This window comes from Amblyraja radiata, chromosome 15, assembly GCF_010909765.2.
Source record: "Amblyraja radiata isolate CabotCenter1 chromosome 15, sAmbRad1.1.pri, whole genome shotgun sequence".
In the NCBI taxonomy this organism is placed as follows: Eukaryota; Metazoa; Chordata; class Chondrichthyes; order Rajiformes; family Rajidae; genus Amblyraja; species Amblyraja radiata.
The window spans coordinates 11,164,562-11,185,085 of NC_045970.1; the positions used below are offsets into that span (position 1 = coordinate 11,164,562).

General features: G+C 43.7%; 1 protein-coding gene across 2 annotated transcripts in view; it reads right to left on the minus strand.

Annotated features, from left to right (window-relative positions):
- Positions 1-20,524, minus strand: part of adgra1 (adhesion G protein-coupled receptor A1) — a 659,066-nt gene that overhangs the window by 316,026 nt on the left and 322,516 nt on the right. For both annotated transcript variants that reach the window (XM_033033639.1, XM_033033638.1), the window contains one exon: positions 7,674-7,838. In XM_033033639.1, the coding sequence (XP_032889530.1) occupies positions 7,674-7,838 (165 nt within the window). The remainder of the gene's footprint in view (positions 1-7,673; positions 7,839-20,524) is intronic.

Sequence of the window (20,524 nt, forward strand, 5' to 3'; positions counted from 1 at the left end):
CTAGCCCTCTGGAAACCAGTCCCTTCAGCCCACAACACCCATACTAGCGCTCCAGAAAGTCCCCCCCCCCCCAACTGGCCACCAATATTATAATTGGTGGAGAGGTGGAATATTGCGTTGGATGACCAGCCCTCCTGTGTGATGCTGGGACCCAATGGGTCCCACTTAGTCTAGTAATATATAAAATGTATCCAGCTTAAAAATGTTCATACATCTGCTAATGTGTAACAGAGTTCTATCTAGAGCGGGCAGCACAGTGGAGCAGCAGTAGAGTTGCTGGCTTACAGCGCCAGAAACCCGGGTTCGATCTTGACTACAGGTACTGTCTGATCGGAGTTTGCAGGTTCTCCCTGTGACCTGCGTGGGTTGACTCCAGGTGCTCCGGTTTCCTCTCACCCTCCAAAGACTTACAGGTTTGTAGGTTAATTGGCTTGGTAAAATTGTACATTGTCCCTAATGTGTAGGATAGTGTTAGTGTGTAGGGATCGCTGGTCGGTACGGACTCAGTGGGCCAAAGGGCCTGTTTCCACGCTGTATCTCTAAACTAAATTAAACAAAAAATATCGACATGTTTCATGATGAGCTGCACACTCTTAAGACAAACCCTCTGTACTTTATCGCATTTAGTTAACTCCAAACAGAGAGCAGGAGAAAGATTGCTTTGCTGGGAGCTATCTAGGTCACAACGGTGAAAGAACATGCATACACTAGGCGGTTGCCAGGGTGGAGCAGTATATATTACTTAGCTCTTGTACTTTACCATCCACTATTGACTCACCACCCTTTCAAAGTGATGATTGCTTTTCATTTTCCCTGGCCAGGGAGGATTGGCCAGAGGGAACTGTGAGGATTGAAGATTTCCTCAGGTGGAGGGTTGTGGTTGAACACCACACATCTTGAATTGGAGTCGTACGGTCACATGCAAATAGACTCTTCGGCCAAACTTGTCCATGCCAACCAAGATACTGTACCTCATCTAAGCTTAGTCCCATTTACCTGTGTTTGGCCCATATGCCTTGCAACCTCTTTCATCCAAGTACCTGTCAAAATGTATTTTAAATGTTATTATCAGACGTGCCTCAACCACCTCCTTTGGCAGCTCATACAATATATTCCACCCTTTGTGTGAATAGTTGAATATTAACTGCACAGAAGACTTTTTTGCTTTCAAATTCATGCTAATTCTCTGCAAGATATACTGTAAATCCACCCCTGTAATTTCTCACAGCCAGTATTTTTTCCCTTCAAGTACTGATCCGATTCTCTATCGAAAGGCATCATTGAATCTCTCTCCAATAAGCCCTTGAGCAATGTATTCTACCCATTAACCACTTGCTACATAAAAACATAATTCTGCACATCGCTTTATCTTCTTCTGTCAATCACCTAAAATTTGAGCCATTTTGTTCTCTTTCTATTTTGCAAAGAATCCTCATAACTTCAAACATTTCTTTAATCATATCTCAGGTAAACCATCTCAACTCTAAGGATAACATCCTCAGCTTCTCCCGCCTTTCCTCAAAGTCTTTCATCCCTGAAGCCGTTCTTGTAACTATTTTCTGTTCTCTCCCCACACAATCACAACATTCATTTAGTTTAGTTTAGATCAGAGATACAGCACGAAAACAGGCCCTTTGGCCAACCGAGTCCGCGCTGACCAGCGATCCCCACACATTAACACTATCCTACACACACACACACCAGGAAAGATTTCCAATTTTACCAAGCCAACTTACAAACCTGTACGTCTTTGGAGTGTGGGAGGCAACCGGAACTCCCGGGGAAAATCCACGCAGATCACGGGGAAAATGTACAAACTTCGTGCAGACAAACACCTATAATCTGGATCGAACCCACGTGTCTGGCGCTGTAAAGCAGCAAATCTACTGCCGCCCTCCATGTGATGAGCAAAACTGGAGTCTCAAACACTGAATCTGTTTTACAGGCTCAAAATATCTCTACCATTCCCCATCAGGACGGTTGTACTCATGTACCCATGGAGAACTTCTCGATTTTAAATTTACCATTAGCATCCAACCTGCCCTCAAATTCATTGGGACCATTTCTGACACCTCTCCCCTCTTTCATGATCTCTCTGTCACCATCTCAGAGGACAAATCACACACTGATATCTACCACAAATCTAACTCCCACTGCTACCCCGACTAACCTCCTCCCATCCGGTCTTTGTAATATCCCATCCCTTCCTCCCAGTTTTTCTGCCTCTGCCACAGCTGTTTTGCAGACAAGACCTTCCACTCCACAGCATTAGAGCTGTCCTCCTTCTTTAGGGAATGGGAATATCCCCTAGTGTAATTGATGGTTGCCCTTACCAGCATCTCTTCCATTTCCCGCACATCTGCTCTCACCGTGTCTTTCCCCCAGAGATAAGAGGGATAAAGTCCCCATGGTCTTTAGTTCCACCCCACCAACTCCATGCCTTCAGCACATCATTCTTCAATGTTTTTGCCAGCTAGAACATGATCCCAGCACCCATCAAATTTTCGCCTCACCACCCCTTTCTGCTTTCCACAGGGACCACCTTTGTGATCCCTAGTCCACTCAACAAGCATCTTTCCCTGCAATAACTGTCCCTACACCTCCACCCTCACCACCATCCAGGGACCCAAACAGCTTTTCCAGGTCAGGCAGAGATTCCCAAGCACCTCTTCTCACCTTGACTATTGCATTAGGTTCCCTCGATGTGACCTCCTACACATCACATATAATGCGTAGACTAGGCAACTGCTTTGCCGAGCATCTGCACCATATCTGCCAAAGCCCTCTCTCTACAATTTCCCCCTCCATTCCCAAACTGACCTGTCTGTCCTAGGCCTCCTCCACGGCCAGGTTGAGGCTGCAGGCAAACTTGAGGAACATCATTTCATATACTGCTTTGGTAGCTTGCAACCCGATGGCATGAACGTTGAATTCGCTAATTTCAGTTAATCTGCTCCTCCTCATCTCTCTATCCACCCGAACCTTACCATGCATATCTTTCTATTGCCAGCATCTCACTCCCTCTCAACCTCCTTTATCTGCCCATTGTCCACATATCTTCCCATCAGATCCCGACCCCCATTATTCCCATCTGCCCACCCCACCTCTATTACTTGGTCCCATACCCACCTTCCTTTCCCATCAGATCCCATAACCTGCAGTCCCTGGTCACCTCCGCAAATTACATCCCAGTCTCTGTTGTTTTCTCCATCCCTCTCTCCCCCACCTGACTCCAACCCATCGATCCACTCCTCCTCACCTGGATCTACCTATCCTGTGCCAGTTCTTGCCTCATGCCCCTTACCCCCTCCTCCTTGGACTCGTTTTCTCCAATTCACACTTGCCATCTTAGAAATGTACTTCAAGCAGTAGTGTTTCCATAACTGCATGTCTACATGATGTGTGACAACACTAAGGCATGCTGAGCATAGCCTGGTGACCTGGCAGTAGTAACTTTGTCTTGCTTGCACAATCGTCTGTTCTGCCATCAACACTGGGATGACAGTATGGCAGTTGGTTCCAAGGGGTAGGTTGTACAAATTGAATGGAGGAGATGATAAGAGACACCCTTGGGTATGAGGTATCGATCATGCACCTGTCTACCTGTAAGCGTAATTTCCCATTCATCTCACTGTCCTAACCTACCTCATCGAAACTTACCGAATAGTAAATGGCTCCAATAGAGTGGATGTGGGGAGGATGTTTCCACTAGTAACAGCGTCTAGGACCAGAGGTCATAGCCTCAGATTTAAAGATTGTTTCTTTAAGAAGGAGATGAGGAGGAATTTCTTTGGTCAGAGGGTGGTGAATCTGTGGACATTTTTGCCACAGAAGGTTGTGAAGGCCATCAATGGATACCTTTAAGGCTTTCTTGATTAGTACGGATGTCAGAGTTTATGGGGAGAAGGCAGAATGGGGTTAGGAGGGAAATAGATCAGCCATGATTCAATGGCAGGGTAGACTTGATGGGCCAAATGGTCTAATTCTGCTCCTATCATTTATGACCTTTACTTTCTGTCCGTGGCAGTCTGTCACAACATTTCCTAGGTCGCAAAACTAAAATGAAAACCAGTACAAAATAAATATTCCATATCAAATGTATATAGCAAACTGCCAGTGTGCATCATCAATAACTAATTACCATTGTGCATTCAACTATTACTTTTCTTCCATGCGGTGTTTCCAGTTTCAATACACCTTGGTGTTTTGCACCTTGGCTGGTGCAAGGGTTGATATATATTTTAGTGAAGATGATTGCAGATGGCTCTGGACGTTCCATTTGCACCTTTTTTCGCCATGTCCAGGAGCTGTCAGGAGTAGCTGGCAAGAGCAAAGATGTTTGAAGCATGCTCTTCTGAACACGGGTGTCAGTCTTGGCTCAGTGGGTGTAGTCTCACCTCTGATTCAGAAGGTCGCAAACTCACAGGCAAGTAATTCCAGCCCAACCATCAGAAATGATAGACGTTGTCTTAGTAGTGGCACCAAGCAACACTTACTCTACTCTACTCAACAACGTACCTCGGTGACTACCAATCACCCCCCCCCCCGGACACTTAATATTATTTATTCAAATCATTTGCTATGTCGCTCTTCCAGGGAGATGCTAAATGCATTTCGTTGTCTCTGTACTGTACACTGACAATGACAATTAAAATTGAATCTGAATCTGAATCTGAATCTTACTCACCTCCTCACCAGGATCCAGTTTGAGTTTTGCTGGGACCATATTACTCCAGACCCTATCACAGCTTTGGGGCAAATATGGAGTAAAGAACTTGAATTCCAGAGGTAAGTAAAGGCTAACTGCCCTTGATCTCAAGGCAAGACGGCCTAGTGTGGCATCTGGCACCTCGGTCAACTGGTATACGGGCTTCAAAAGAAAATATTCCACAGTTTGGAATCGCACCTCACAATAAAGGAAGTAAAGGTGATTGTCAAGTTTAATCTTTCCAGCTCCAGAACATCACTGCTGTTAGGTCTGAAGTCACATATGGACCAGACAACATAGGATGGTAGATTTCCATTCTTGGAGAACCTTAGTGAATCAGAAGGTAGACAACAATGCTGGAGAAACTCAGCAGATGAGGCAGCATCTATGGAGAGAAGGAATAGGTGACGTTTCGGGTCGAAACCCTTCTTCAGACTGATGTCGGGGGGAGGGGAGTAGGAAAAAGAAAGGAAGAGGCAGAGACAGTAGGCTTGTGGGAGAGCTGGGAAGGGGTGGGGAAGGAGAGAGAAAGCAAGGACTACCTGAAATTGGAGAAGTCAATGTTCATACCGCTGGGGTGTAAAATACCCAAGCGAAATATGAGGTGAAGTTCCTCCAATTTGCGCTGGGCCTCACTCTGGCAATGGAGGCCCAGGATAGAAAGGTCGGATTCGGAATGGGAGGGGGAGTTGAAGTGCTGAGCCACCGGGAGATCACGTTGGTTATTGCGAACTGAGCGGAGGTGTTGGGCAAAACGATCGGCAAGTCTCCGCTTGGTCTCACTGATGTAGAGAAGTTGACACCTGGAACAGCGGATGCAGTAGTTGAGGTTGGAGGAGGTGCAGGTGAACCTCTGCCTCACCTGGAAAGACTGCTTGGGTCCGTAGATGGAGTCAAGGGGGGAGGTTAAGCGACAAGTGTAGCATTTCCTGTGGTTGCAAGGGAAAGTACCAGGGGAGGGGGTGGTTTGGTAGTGAATCAGATGCATTTTTACTTCCTGGTGGCCTGAGACTCCCACAAAGACAACATTTTAACTGCACTGACATATTTCCCATTGCTACACTCTGCCCGAGCAATTGTTCGGGCTGTAATGTTTCTTAAACCGAGCATATCACTTTCATAATTTCGTAAAGCAAGGACAGTCCCTTCAGACTATAAGAAATAGGATGATGAGTAGGCCATTCAGCTCTGCCTTTCAACAAGTTCATGGGTGATGTAACGTTTCCCAAGTGCGGATTAAAAAACGACCTCAGTCTTGAATATATTCATGGATTCATTCTTAACAGTTTCTGTAGAAGGGAATTCCAAAGATTCACAGAGAACACATTCTTTCACATCTCACTTTAAAATAGATATCCATTTGTTCTGAGATTATACCCTCTGGCCCTTGGATCAAGCATGAATGGCAATGTCCTCCCAGCATTTTTTCCTGTCAAAACTCCTAAGAGACCTATGTATGTTTCAATAAGATCATCTCTCATTCTTCTGAACTCTGAGAATTACAGATCCAACTTGTTCAACCATTGCTAGACAAATCCTCTATTGCTTCCATCATCCTCATGAACCTTCTCTGAAATGCCTTCAAAGAGAATATATCTTTCCTTAAATAAGACGGCCATATTTCTATATGCGGTCCAATTAGTGTCTTGCACAATTATAGCTAGACTTCCCAATTTCATTTCCCAATCCTTGGAAATAAAAGCCAGCATTCAATTTATCTTGACAATAAGCTGCTGCACCTTTACACTACCTTTCTGTGTTTCATTTTTGAGCGCCCGCAAATCCCAATGTGCTGCAGATTTCCTCATTTTGGATTTCTACATATCGGCAAGACCAAGCACAGACTGGGCGATCGTTTTGCTGAACACCTACGCTCAGTCCGTTCAGGCCTACATTATCTCCCGGTTGTCAAACATTTTAACTCCCCTTTCAATACCCATACTGACCTTTCTATCCTGGGCATCCTCCACTGTCAAAGGGAGGCCCAATGCAAATGGCAGGAACAGCACCTCATATTTCACTTGGGCAGCTTACACCCCAGTGGCATGAATACTGATTTATTTAATTTCAAGTAACCCTTTCTCCATCCCTCCCCCACCCTAGTTACCCTAGTCGACTCTTCGTATCCCTTAGTTATCCCCTCTTCCCCAGCCAGCAATGGATCATTGTGGGCTCCACCTTTCTTTGGTCATCGGTCCCGGCTCTGAATTTGTTCTGTACCTTTTCATACCTCTAGTTTCCCTCTTCCCTGACTCTCAGTCTGAAGAAGGTTCTCAACCCGAAACGTCATCTATTCATTTCTCCAGAGATGCTGCCTGACCCGGTAAGTTACTCCAGCATTTTGAGTCTATCCTCTGCCTATGCCAGTGATTTAACTCCAACACCATTGTTTCTTGTGAAGTAATCTTTCAATCTCAATTTCATGAAACTTTTGGTGATTTTTGATGTGGCATTGATGCTGTAGTTTCTTAGAAATATGATTTCTGAGCACTAAACGTTAATGGTATTTCTGACCCAAATTCTTGTTATTAAAAATTCATAAATTAATCAATAAAGTGATTTGACTTTTAACCTTAAACAATACTTAACCTGTCACCATACTTAAGTAATATATGCTGAGTACAGGTTGAAGAGTACATGTATTTTTTGTTTTGTCAGAGAATATGCATTAAGGTCAATAACTTACACATTCATTTTGCTTTACAATGAGTAGGCAGGGGGTACTATTGCTTCACTCAAGTCCTGAAATGCGAAAGCAATACATCATTAGGCCATTGAATTGCTGAACTCAATCAATAAATTGGGTTTGTAACAAACTAGTCACACCTGCAACTTTGCCTGGAAAACCCTGCCTGGTAATGAAGCAGGACACACACGTTTGTTTGCATTCTTGGAATGGGAAGTGATTAGCAACTGCAAATGTACATGGCAATTCGTATTGCAACCATTTCATGGTGTCACATACCTGAAGACGCCTTTGTTGTTGGTGATGCGCTCGGCAGAACAGTATGGTGCAGCAATTTCCAGTGCCACAATCTCCACCTTCTTCGTGCTGTTTCCACGGGAGGTAGTGATAAAGCACTCCCATTCTCCTGAAGCAGCTACATCAATGTTCGACAGGATCAGCTCACTTTATATACAAAAAAAAGAGATACCATGATGATCTTGTCATTTGGAGACATTAGGGTGATTCTGACAATCAAGACAGATTGTACCTTTTCAAAAAGTACTCTGACAATAAGCACTTAATTTACCAGCTTCGGAGCTTATAAAATCTGTCAATCATGAAAACCAAACATTTCCTGTAGCTTACCAATTAAAAGTGAATAAGCAAGATTAGAGACTGCCCGGTTGACCATTGTGTTATTTATAATTAGTTGCAAGTGAATTGTCAACCATATTTTGTATTTTTATTCTGAAGAGATACCAAAGAAAATGATAAAGTTGTGAAAAGCAGTAATGTTTAAACTAAAGGGCAGTGTTAAACCAGAATTTACAAGTTTAAACTTTCTGAATACCTATGTGCAGATCCAGCAATCAATCTGGCTGTTATTTCACTCAAGATATAATATGAGCCATGAAATAGATTTATGGTTACATAATCATTTCAAAATGTTTCACATAGATTTAGCAGAAAATAACCAATGATTCAAGATCACACGGGATAATACAGTGAGGATGTTCCTCTCGGTCCTCGGGGAGTGACAATCCTGTGCGATGTGTCGTCCGGTCAGCCGCGCCCCATCGTCCCTGCCACCTGGCGCCGGAGGGTGTTCGAGGTGATCCACGGACTGGCTCACCCATCAATCCGGGCAACAACGGCACTAGTGGCTGCTCGTTTCATGTGGCACGGTCTGCGCACGCAGGTTGGCCATTGGGCTCGCACCTGCATTCCGTGCCAGACGGCAAAAATCCAGCGCCATGTCCGTGCGCCTCTCCAGGTGTTTGGTCCACCTCACCGGCGATTCGACCATCTCCACGTAGACATTGTAGGGCCTCTCCCGCCGTCCCAGGGCATCACCCACCTTCTTACAATGGTGGACCGCTTCACCCGGTGGCCGGAGGCCATTCCACTGGCCGATACTTCAACGGCTACGTGTGCTCGTGCGTTGTCCGCGCACTGGATTGCTCACTTCGGGGTGCCGGTGCACATCTCCTCAGACCGGGGGCCACAGTTCACCTCCGAGCTGTGGTCAGCCATGGCTCGCTTGCTGGGGGTGCGGCTACACCACACCACGGCTTACCACCCGCAAGCTAACGGTCTGGTGGAGAGGTTCCACCGGCAGCTAAAGGCAGCACTGAAGGCACGACTCTCCGGCCCGGACTGGATGGACGAGTTGCCGTGGGTCATGCTGGGCATCCGGACTGCTCCCAAAGAGGACTTGGCCTCATCATCGGCGGAGCTCGTGTACAGGTCGCCACTCACGGTGCCCGGGGAGTTCGTGCCGTCGGCGCCGGGGCAGCAGGGAACGCCCTCATCCACCCTAAAGCGCCTTCGCGAGCGAGTTGGCAGGCTCGCACCCGTCCCGACGTCCCGCCATGGGACATTTCGCCCACACGTGCCATCAGCCCTCAGGGACTGCCCATACATCTTCCTGCGCCGTGATGCCCACCGGACGCCACTCCAGAGGCTGTACGAGGTGTGCTGGAACACGGGCAGTCGACTTTTGTCCTGGACATGGGGGGCCGGCCGGAGGCAGTGTCGATTGACCGTTTGAAGCCGGCACACCTGGACATTGACCAGCCGGTGCTGGTTGCCCAACCTCGGCCTCGAGGGCGCCCCCCTTCACAGCTCCCTCCGCCTGTCACTCCACCTGTCCTCCCGCCGGTCCCTCGACCATTCCCTCGACCTGTCCCTCCACCTATGCCTCCGCAAGCCCCACGAGCGGCTAACTTCCGCACGCGGGCCGGTCGGGTCGTGCGCCCGCCGGTGCGTTTCGTGCCTCTGGTTCTAGGGGGGGGGGTCCTGTGGCGGCTCCCAAGGGTCATGCCATCACACTGTCGAACCCCTCGGCACGGGAGTGGTTCAGTCCGGAGGCGGTCCTTAACCAGAGGGTTTAAAGGCAGGGGTTTGGGTGCCATCTTTCTCTCGTTTGGACCTCCCTACAACCGGGAGGAACATAATTAAAGGTGCCTCTCAAAACACTGGACTTCGTGCTTCCTTTTGAGACCCACACACTACAGTGTCATACAATACATTTATTATTCACGGCATCGTACAGAATACAGAAAGTGCTTGAATTCCTCCTACAATTTCTTTCTCTATCACATGATCTGAGTTCTTTGTTTTTCTACTTTCTTGATTGCATGATCCCCCAACAATAGTTGCATTGAAAAAGCTGCTTTAACTTTGTAAAATATAATAAAGATGCTTCATGACATCAATTAATAAACCAACTGGGCAAAGTTCAGTTTTGAATATAGGTTGCAAGTGACATTCTAATAGAGGAGAGAAAGTGAAGAAGTTTATGAAGGGAATTCTTGAGTTCAGGCTCAGGCAAAGTAACCAGAAGATAAAGAGAAAAATAATAAGGATTTTGATCATTAATGGTTGCTGGCTCAGAACAGAGTAGTTTATCTGAGAGAAGGCGAGTTTGTAGGTCCAGCAAGAATAAAGCAACTCCTGAAATAGGGCAGATGATGATAAACTCTCCCCTATCAAAATGAAATATCTTCAGCATTTCTCACTGTTACCACTGCGAATGAAGGAAAAGCTCAGAAAAAAACTAAAGTGATCAAAATGACCGACAAAATGATTATGTCATTTTAAATAGCTTGCTTTCCAAGAGTTTAATTTTTGTTGATATTTGTTCCTTTAAAAAAAGGCAATCATAACATGCAATAATTATCATTTAGTACTTTTCAAACTAGTAATAAAATCTTGCAGCATCACATTACTTTTTGGAAAATGGTTCAATGAAAACTGGAAATATCCAGGGGACAATGCAATCTGCCCACATAATAATTCCTTCATTCCTTCACACAACTTAATGTTCATAACTTCCATGCAAACACCACTCTTCTCAGTTCCATCATAATCACATTGCTCAACAGTTCTATTTCAGTTTTCTTCAAGACCTTACCATTAAATGAAAAAAAAAAATGATTTATACAAGAGCCACCGTCACAATTCTGATTCTCTTTCCCTCTCTCAGGCTACATCATTCATGATCAGCACTAAATTGTGATGATAGACGCAGTCATTCTTATGAGTCCGAAGACACAAATTTAAGTGTGGCCTGAATGGAAGTAGTGTGATAACATTAATGACACGACAATGAATGGTGTTATTTTACCCCAAAGACTTTCGTGGCAAAGGAAGGCCAGAAACGGTACCTGCTCTTTCATCTTCTCAAACTAGTCACAGCCTTAAAAGACTCACGTACACCAAGCATTCTCCAATGTGGCATCAGCTGTCACAAAGCTATCTCTTGAGCAGAGCCATGCTCAAGATCACCTTCATTACTGAATCTTCCATTGAACAACAATAAGGCACTTCTCTCTATGAATCATGATTGCAAGCAAGAAGAAATAACTAGGTACACTCAACAAGAGGCAACATTAATGCCATTAATGACATAATATGGTAAATCTTGGGACCATCATTTGGAACGACCACTCATGACTTGCAGTATAGTCCTGAGACCATGTCCTGAAATCCCCCTCACAATCTTTAACACAAGTCGAAGCTGGCTTGAGGTTAGTGCCAGTGAAGCTTTTCCAATCCTATCCTATATTTCCAATTCCAATCTTATGCATCTCAGAGAGCTAGTCATTATTAAAAAATCATGAAAATGATGCAAATAATTAAAACAATAATATTTCAGGGATTGTTGCTGGACTCAGTCTGGCAATAAAGAAGAGTGAAGGTTGAAGCTGAATTTTCATGGCAGATTTGCATTGTGTGTGAAACTACACAGCCTAAGAATGACTGCTTGTACATTGAGCATTGTACCTCACTTCTAAATAAATCTGGTTCATTTGACTTTGCCTTGGTCCAAACAAATATTTCTTGTGGTAGATCACGTTTTGAACTTGTTCATACTTCCTCCTCTTTGATCAACGACATGTGACTATTCTGTATAACCTTCATCAGGCACACTGTCACTGCCTTCCCTATGGATTCATGCAGCAAAATCTTCACTTTGGTCTACAGTAATGCAAATGACACTCACTACGTTTGTGGCATGTAATGAACCATTTCTCCTTTCAGCTGCTGCTCTAAGGATTCTGAAGGGAATCATGTCAGAGCTGAAGAAAATAACACTTATTTCTGTTAGCTACCATTCAAACATGGCTGGAAACTAAATACATGCTGGAAATGTTCAGCAGGTCAAGAAACATCTGTGGAGAGAGGAACAGTAATGAGTCAGATTGTATTGATGGTTAGTGTCAGTTAAGGACCTGTCTCACTTGGGCGTCATTTACACATCATTTACGCGTCACGACGTATGACACGTGTGTCGTGACGTGCACATGATGTGCGCATGGCGTGCATTACGCGTGCATGGTGTGTGGTGAGGCGTGGTGGCGTAGGCAGTGACGCGCGGCGTGCCAGGATTTTGGGATTCACAACATCTTTGCGCGCCACCTGCGTGACGCGCAAATGATGCCCAAGTGGGACAGGCCCTTTACAGTATGTAAAGAAGTGTGCACTGGAACGTGTGTTTCTGCATTCCTTTGTTTGATTCCCATATCAAGTATCTGTACGCTGTGAAAGGCTCAATTGTAATCATGTATTGTCTTTCCACTGACTGGTTAGCACGCAATAACAGCTTTTTCCTGTACCTCGGTACACGTGAATATAAACTAAACTAAACTACACTAAACTGAAGATAAACACAAAAAGCTGGAGTAACTCAGCGGGATAGGCAGCATCTCTGGAGAGAAGGAATGGGTGACATTTCATGTCGATACCCTTCTGCAGACTGGCTAGGGATAAGAGAAACGAGAGATATAGACGATGATGTACAGAGATAAAGAACAATAAATGAAAGATATGGAAAAAAGTAATGATGATAAAGGAAACATGCCATTGTTAGCTGTTTGTTGGGTGAAGACGAGATGCTAGTGCGACTTGGATGGGGAAGCGAGAGAGAGAGGGAATGGCAGGACTACCCTGAAGTTAGAAAAATCAGTATTCATACCACTGGGCTGTAAACTGCCCAAGCGAAATATGAGATGCTGCTTCTCCAATTGGCGTTGGGCCTCACTCTGACAGTGGAGGAGGCCCAGGACAGAAAGGTCAGTATGGGAATGGGAGGGGGAGTTAAAGTGTTTAGCAACCGGGAGATAGAGTGATGTTTTTTAAAAGGTTATTTTAATTAATATTCATATTATTATTCAATTTATATTCCATGGTTGTATTTTCAAATTACAATATTTTAAAATATATTTTAAACGTTATGGCAATTTTTTCATTGTTAAAGTATATCTTAATCATTTTTTTAAACTTTACGGTTATCAAAGACAATATGAGACTGCAGAAAAACACTGCAGGGTGAGGCTGGAACTCAATTTGCACTGCTGTTCACAGACTGCTCCACCTTGAGTAATGGCCACAGCAACGTGCCCTTGTGAATGTTGTGAGTCACTGGCAGTAAAATAAACTCATCTGTAGTAATCCAACAGGAGGCTTATACCAGATATGGGTGGATTCAGTATAATCCAATCTGGTGTTTCAGTTTATCATTTTAATGCTGCCGGTTTGTTGTATAGTTCCACCATCTTCTATTTTATTTTAGATTTGCAACATCTGGAGTGCTTTGCTTTTGGATGCCTTAATACAGTATTGTAGAGGAATTGTGTATTTGCACCAAATAAATGATTCATCACTACCTCCAGAGATTCTGATGTGGACTGTGAGCATGATATTTCTATAGTCCAACAGCAGCTTCAGATGCATGGAAAATAAATAATTTCCAGTCCTAACTGCACAGAGGGTTGTCAGAGGAATTCAATGGGTCACACAGTTACATTCCATCATGATCTGCATTGTTGGCAACTCAGACAGCATTAGAAGATCTGGTGCCACTCCAGCTGATATCCACTTTTGAAGAATGAAGGCTTTGTCCCTCGCAAGTGTGAAACTTCTGACGTATTTACGTCTACAAACTGGTTGTAGGAGCCATTTATGTTTAAGCTAGCTACTGTTGGCATATTATATTATTTTGTCTAGATATATCTTGCAGTATTATTTTGGACACTTGGGGGTGGTCATTAGATGCACAGAGTGGTGTATATATATGGGCATATGGGACAGGAAGTGACAGGCACAGGGAGGGAGAGCATACAATTCTCACCAGACCAGGGACAGAACAGTAAGCTACAACTTGCGTGCAGAATAAGGAAAGCCTGGTTCTTTCATCTCTTTGTTTGTACAGCTACTTCAATAAACAACTGGAAATAACGACTGGAAGATCTGTTCTATTAGGTCTGTGTAAGATTACTCCTACTTACCTGCGTAGTAATGGCAAAGTAAAGAGGACACTGGAAAGGTTGGAAATTTGCCATTACACTGGCTGTTCTGCTCTGTCCCAGCTGTTTAAAAACTTAACATGGTGCAGACCTGCACTGGTACTGAAGGAACTGACCCTGCTGCTGACATGATCTGGAGGTTGGTCTCCCAACCTCATAAGGAGGAAGCAGTGAAGATGGATCTCTTCTGACATCCAGCTGGTTTTCATTTGCGGCTCCCTGAAAACTAAATTAAAATTTATTGCCACCTGCCTCCTTTATCTCTGATGTCAACAAAGTACTTTTGGAAGGCCAAGAGTAATTCAGTTTGATGGTTTTTATTCACAACAAAGGGAATTGCAACTGTTCTCCACTGCATTATAAATAAGTGCATAAAATATGCCAACAAATAACACTCGCAAATAGATCCAATTCCATTTTCAGCTACATGTGTGCACAGGTTGTGCATGGAATTGCTACATAATGTGAGAAGAGTAGGTATTGGAGATTTTGAAAGACCAGATTGTGAAGTTTATGCTGGGTATTTACAACATAAATGATTCATCACCATCCTCAGATTGTGATATGGATTTCAACTATTAGAAGAAAGTTGGTGAGTTCAGTTGGAGGGATTGGGCGATTGTATCTGAAAATGCTTACTTTACAGTCACCAAGCATAAGATCAACTGAATAGTTAATCAGATGAACTGCATCAAGCATTCACATGGCCAATATTTATTCTGCACAATTTGAAGGCCTCAGACCTTAAGATCTTGTTAAGTGCCTATATCTGGTGTAAAGGGAGCAGTAACAGCCTAAGATTAGTTCTGTTCAGTTTATTGTCAAGTGTACCGAGGTACAGTGAAAAGCTTTTGTTGCGTGCTAACCAGTCAGTGGAAAGACGATACATGATTACAATTGAGCGATTTACAGTGTATAGATACATGATAAGGGAATAACGTTTAGTGCAAGGTAAAGCCAGCAAAGTCCGATCAAATATAGTCTGAGGATCCCCTCGGATGCGACTACAATTATTCATGTAGTCAAATAGCACCTATAGATTAATTTAACAAAAATCAAATTTTCACAGTGTTTTCACAGTGGGTGAAATGAAAAAATCTGTCATTTTATTTTTTTTATTTCTTATGAGATGGAACAGTCATCACTTTAATGGATCACATAATAAATGTTGTACTAAACTGGAATACCAGATGGACAAAAACCCTGTTTATGTGCAATCATCTAACTGTGAAGTTGATTGTTTTGTGGAAACTCACCAAAACCAGTATTTTTTCTTCTCAAATCAGTTGATGTCCTACATAATTCCCCTTTCTAATCTTTAAACAGCATTGTATTGTAATGCATCCAACGGCACCTGTCCAAACCTATTTTCAATGCCTCATTTCTTGTCAATGCCGAACGATTTAGTTGCTTTCAACCTGACACAATTGTGGCCAAAACTAGGTTGCTTTATCTCCTGTTTACAGAAATTGTTCAGTCACATTCTTGTATTTCGTGGCTGCAAAAGGAAAAAAAATCCCAAATTCCATGAATGTTATTGTAATAGAGCCTTTAATATACTAGTCAAAAGCAAGATATTGCAAACCCAATGATCTGCAGATTCTTTAAAATATGCTAACATGTAGAACATATAATATAGAACAGTACAGTACAGGAACAAGCCCGTTGGCCTACAATATCTGTGCTGAACACAATGACAAAATTAAACTAATCCATTTGCCTGCTTATAATCCATATTCCACTTTCCCTGCATATTCATATGCATATTTATAAGCCTCTCAAATGGCATGATTGTATCTATTTCTACCTCAACACTTGGCAGTATGTTCCAGGCACCAACCCCTCTATGTATAGAAAATTAACCTCGTACACCTCCTTGTACATAGTCAGCATCCTCAGAGACCCACAATACCCTGTCCACTCACTCAATTCACTCCTTACACCGGGAAGAAGATATAGGAACCTGAAAACTGTAATGTCTAGCTTCAGGAACAGTTTCTTCCTTACAGCCATCACTATTAAACACAACAACCTCCACATAAGCTCTGAACTACATAGACTTGGGGGCATTAGTTTTGTCTTTTTGCACTACAATTAGTTGTTTGTTTGTTTTTATGTGTATGTATGTGTGTATGTATGTACGTATGTGTGTGAATGTGTGTATACGTATATTATACAGTATATATATATATATATATATACTAGACTGGAGGGCTGGTCCCCCAACACAATATTCCACCTTTCCACCAATTCCAATATTGGTGGCCAGTGGAGGGGGGGGGTGACTTTTTGGAGCGCTAGTATGGGTGTTGTGGGCTGAAGGGACTGGTTTCCAGAGGGCTAGTATGGACATTGTGGGCCAAATGAATTATTGGGGTGGCAGCTCATTCACTCAAGCCTGATGTGCTGGCAGCTCACTTATGGCTGGTGAGCTGCCAGTTGACACGGCTATTCCTTGAAATTCCATTTCAAGCAGGGTGCAAGGCCACCAAATTCAAAGACAGTTTCCTACCATTTCAAGCAGGGTGCAAGGCCACCAAATTCAGGTGCAGTTTCCTACCACTTCAAGCAGGGTGCAAGGCCACCGAATTCAAGTGCAGTTTCATACCACTTCAAGCAGGGTGCAAGTCCACCAAACTCAAGCGCAGTTTCATACCACTTCAAGCAGGGTCCGTCCAGCAAACTCAAGTGCAGTTTCCTACCACTTCAAGCAGGGTGCAAGGCCACCAAATTCAAGTGCAGTTTCATACCACTTCAAGCAGGGTGCAAGGCCACCAAACTCAAGTGCAGTCTCATACCATTTCATGCAGGGTACAAGGCCACCAAATTCAAATGCAGTTTCAGACCATTTCATGCAGGGTGAAACCATCATAAAACCACCATAATACCACACAAAACACCACATAAACACCACACACAGTTCAGTAGACATTCAGTGTGTTCAGTTGATTCGCAGCTCAGACAGAGTCGTGACCACTTCCGCCCCCCACCTTGCAGAGACTGAGCCACACCCACACTTCCGGGCTTTAAAATCTCTCCCCCTCCCACCGGAAGGGGCGTGGCCTTCATGGCATGATTGACAGGAGAGAGATTCTCAACATTTATTAAACACTAATAACACTTTTATTTTTAATTGATGGGAAGAATCCTCTGCACCTGATGAGCGGAGGGGAACTGAGTAAGATGGCCAGAAATCACAGCCGTAAGTGGTAGCGTTTTATCTAAAATCAATTTACAGTGCAAACAGGAAGTTGTCAAGTTTAGACTTTTAATAATTTGCCATTTCAAACCAACCACCACCAACCATCTGCTGTGCTTAATTTCAAACCAACCACCACCAACCATCTGCTGTGCTTTATTTCAAATTCACCACCACCAACCATTTGCTGTGCTTTTTCAAACCAACCATATTTTCCTTTTTAAACCACATTAAGGGCACTCAAGGTCAGTAAAACCCCACTCACAGTTTAGGAGACACGTGTTCAGTGTTATTCACAGCTCAGACTGAGAGACATGATCCCCTCGCTTCCCCCATCTTGCGGAGGCTGACTGAGGCACTCAACACTTCCGGGTTTTATAGTCCTTCAGGAAGGCGCGTGGCCTTCAGGAGAGAGAATCTCAACATTTTTGAAACACTAATAACTCTTTTATTTTTCATCGATGGGAAAAATCCTCTTGTCCTGCGCAGCGGAGGGGGACTGAGTAAGATGGCCAAAAATTACAGCCGTAAGTGGACGCGTTTTAAAAAAAATCAATATACAGAACAGGAAGTGGTCAAGGTCAGACTTTTAGTAATATATATATATATGCACCAAATGTTTTAATATTGTTTACAGTGTACTATGTTTACATATTATGTTGTGCTGCTGCATGTAAGAATTTCATGGTTCTATCAGGGACATATGACAATCAAACATTCTTGATTCTTTAAACTTCCTTGCCCTGGTATGGAACACCTCATCTTGGGCGCAGATGCGGCGTAGACGGAGGAACTGGGAGGAGTCTTTACAGGAAGCAGGGTGGGAAAACATGTAGTCTAGATCGTTGTAGGAGTCAGTGGGTTTGTAATAGATGCCAGTTGATGGTCTGTCTCCTGTGATGGAGACGGTGAGATCAAGAAAAGGTAAGGAGATTTTGGAGATGGACCAAATGAATTTGAGTGCAGTATGGAAATTAATAGTAAAGTTAATTTAGTCAGTGAGTTCTGCATGGATGCAGGATATAGCACCGATGTAGTCGTTAATGTAGAGGAGGTAGAGTTCGGGGATAGGGCCAGTGTACGCCTGAAACAGTGATTGTTTGACGTGCCTTGGATTTGGGGGAAGTTGGAGGAGTCAAAGAAGATGTTGTTAAGGGTAAGGACCGGCTCTGCTAGGTGGAAGATTTGTCCTCAGGTCTGTCCTAAGGCCTCACGTTAGTTCTCCAGCACCCCCACCTCAACGAGTTCCGGGTCCACCAATGTCAGAGAAAGGCCCAGCGCAAATTGGAGGAACAGCACCTCATATTTCGTTTGGGCAGCTTACACCCCAGAGATATAAACATTGGCTTCAAGTAACCCTTGCTTTTCCTCTCTCTCCATTCCTCACCCTTCCCAGTTCTCCGACCAGTCTTACTGTCTCCGACTACATTTTATCTCTGTTTGCTTTGTTGTTACATTCTCCCAGCTAACAATGATCTATTCTACATTTTCCTTGATCTCCATTCCCTTTGTCTATTTTCACAACCTACACTTCCTTATCTATGTATCTCCCTTTCCCCTGACATCAGTCTGAAGAAAGGTCTCGACCCGAAATGTCACCCATTCCTTCTCTCCAGAGATCTGCTTGTCCCGTTGAGTTACTCCAGCATTTTGTGTCTATGGTTTAAACCAGCATCTGCAGTTCCATTCTACACATTCCCATAAATTTTGATTTCCTGACTTTTATACTCAAAGCCTCGATCAATGCTGTTAACTTTTACCTCCCGCAATGCATCACCTTACCCTTGACTGGATTAAATTCCACCTGGCATTTCTATGGTCATATCTGCAACTGATCTATATTCTGCTATATCCTTTGATAGGCTTCTTCGCTGTCTGCAATTCCATCAAACTTTGTGATATTTGCAATCTTATCTACATATTTTATTTGTATAGGATCTAGAGGATCTACTTACATCCACTTTTCTGGATCTGTCTACCATGAGGGACCTTGTCAAACACTTTACAAAAGTCTATCTAGACAACATCCATTGCCTTATCCTCATCAATCATCTTCGTCACCACCTCAAAAAAACTCAATGAGTTTTGTAAGACATGACCCATCTAGCTGTCTCCCCCTAATCAGCTCCTCCATTTCCAATTGACAGTAAATCCTATCCTTAAGAATCCTCCCCGATAGCTTCCAAAACACTGAAAAGAGGTTCAGCAGCCTACAATTTCCTGGATTATCCATATTTCCCTTCTTTAAAAAAAGGGACAACATTGGCTACAGTCTTCGGACTCGCTATACCTAAGGAGGACCAAAGATCTTTGTCAAAACTGCAGCAATCTCTTTTCTTGCTTCTCTCAATAACCTGGGATGGATCCCATCAGGTGTTGGGAATTTATCAATTTTAATGCTCTTCAAGAGACCTATCACCACCTCCTTCTTGATCTCAAAATGCCCGAGAATATTAGTATTCCCCACATCAGTCTTACTATCCTCCATGTCCTCCTTGGTGAACAATGATACTACGTAGAAACAAGGAACAGATGCTTGTTTACAAAAAGGTAATGTGTGAGAGTAACTCAGCGGGTCAGGCAACTCTATAGAACATAAATAGGTGACGTTTTAGGTTGGGACCCTTTGTGGTTTGTGGGGGGGGGGGGGGAGAAGGAAGCTGGGTTAGAGAAGGGGCAGGAAGGAGCCTGGCAAGTTTGTGGGTGGGGTGGATACAGGGTGAGGGGTTATTGATAGAGATAGATGGGCAAAGGCCCGAGATGAAAAGACTAAAGGAGATAGATAGATAGATAGATAGATAGATAGATAGATAGATAGATAGATAGATAGATAGATAGATAGATAGATAGATAGATAGATAGATAGATAGATAGATCCTTTATTGTCATTCAGACCTTTTGGTATTGTCTGGGGTGAGGGGTTATTGATAGAGATAGATGGGCAAAGGCCCGAGATGAAAAGACTAAAGGAGATAGATAGATAGATAGATAGATAGATAGATAGATAGATAGATAGATAGATAGATAGATAGATAGATAGATCCTTTATTGTCATTCAGACCTTTTGGTATTGTCTTTATTGTCATTCAGACCCATCTCCGGGTCCCGCAGTCTCCGCTCCAGGCTGCCGCCCCAGCTCC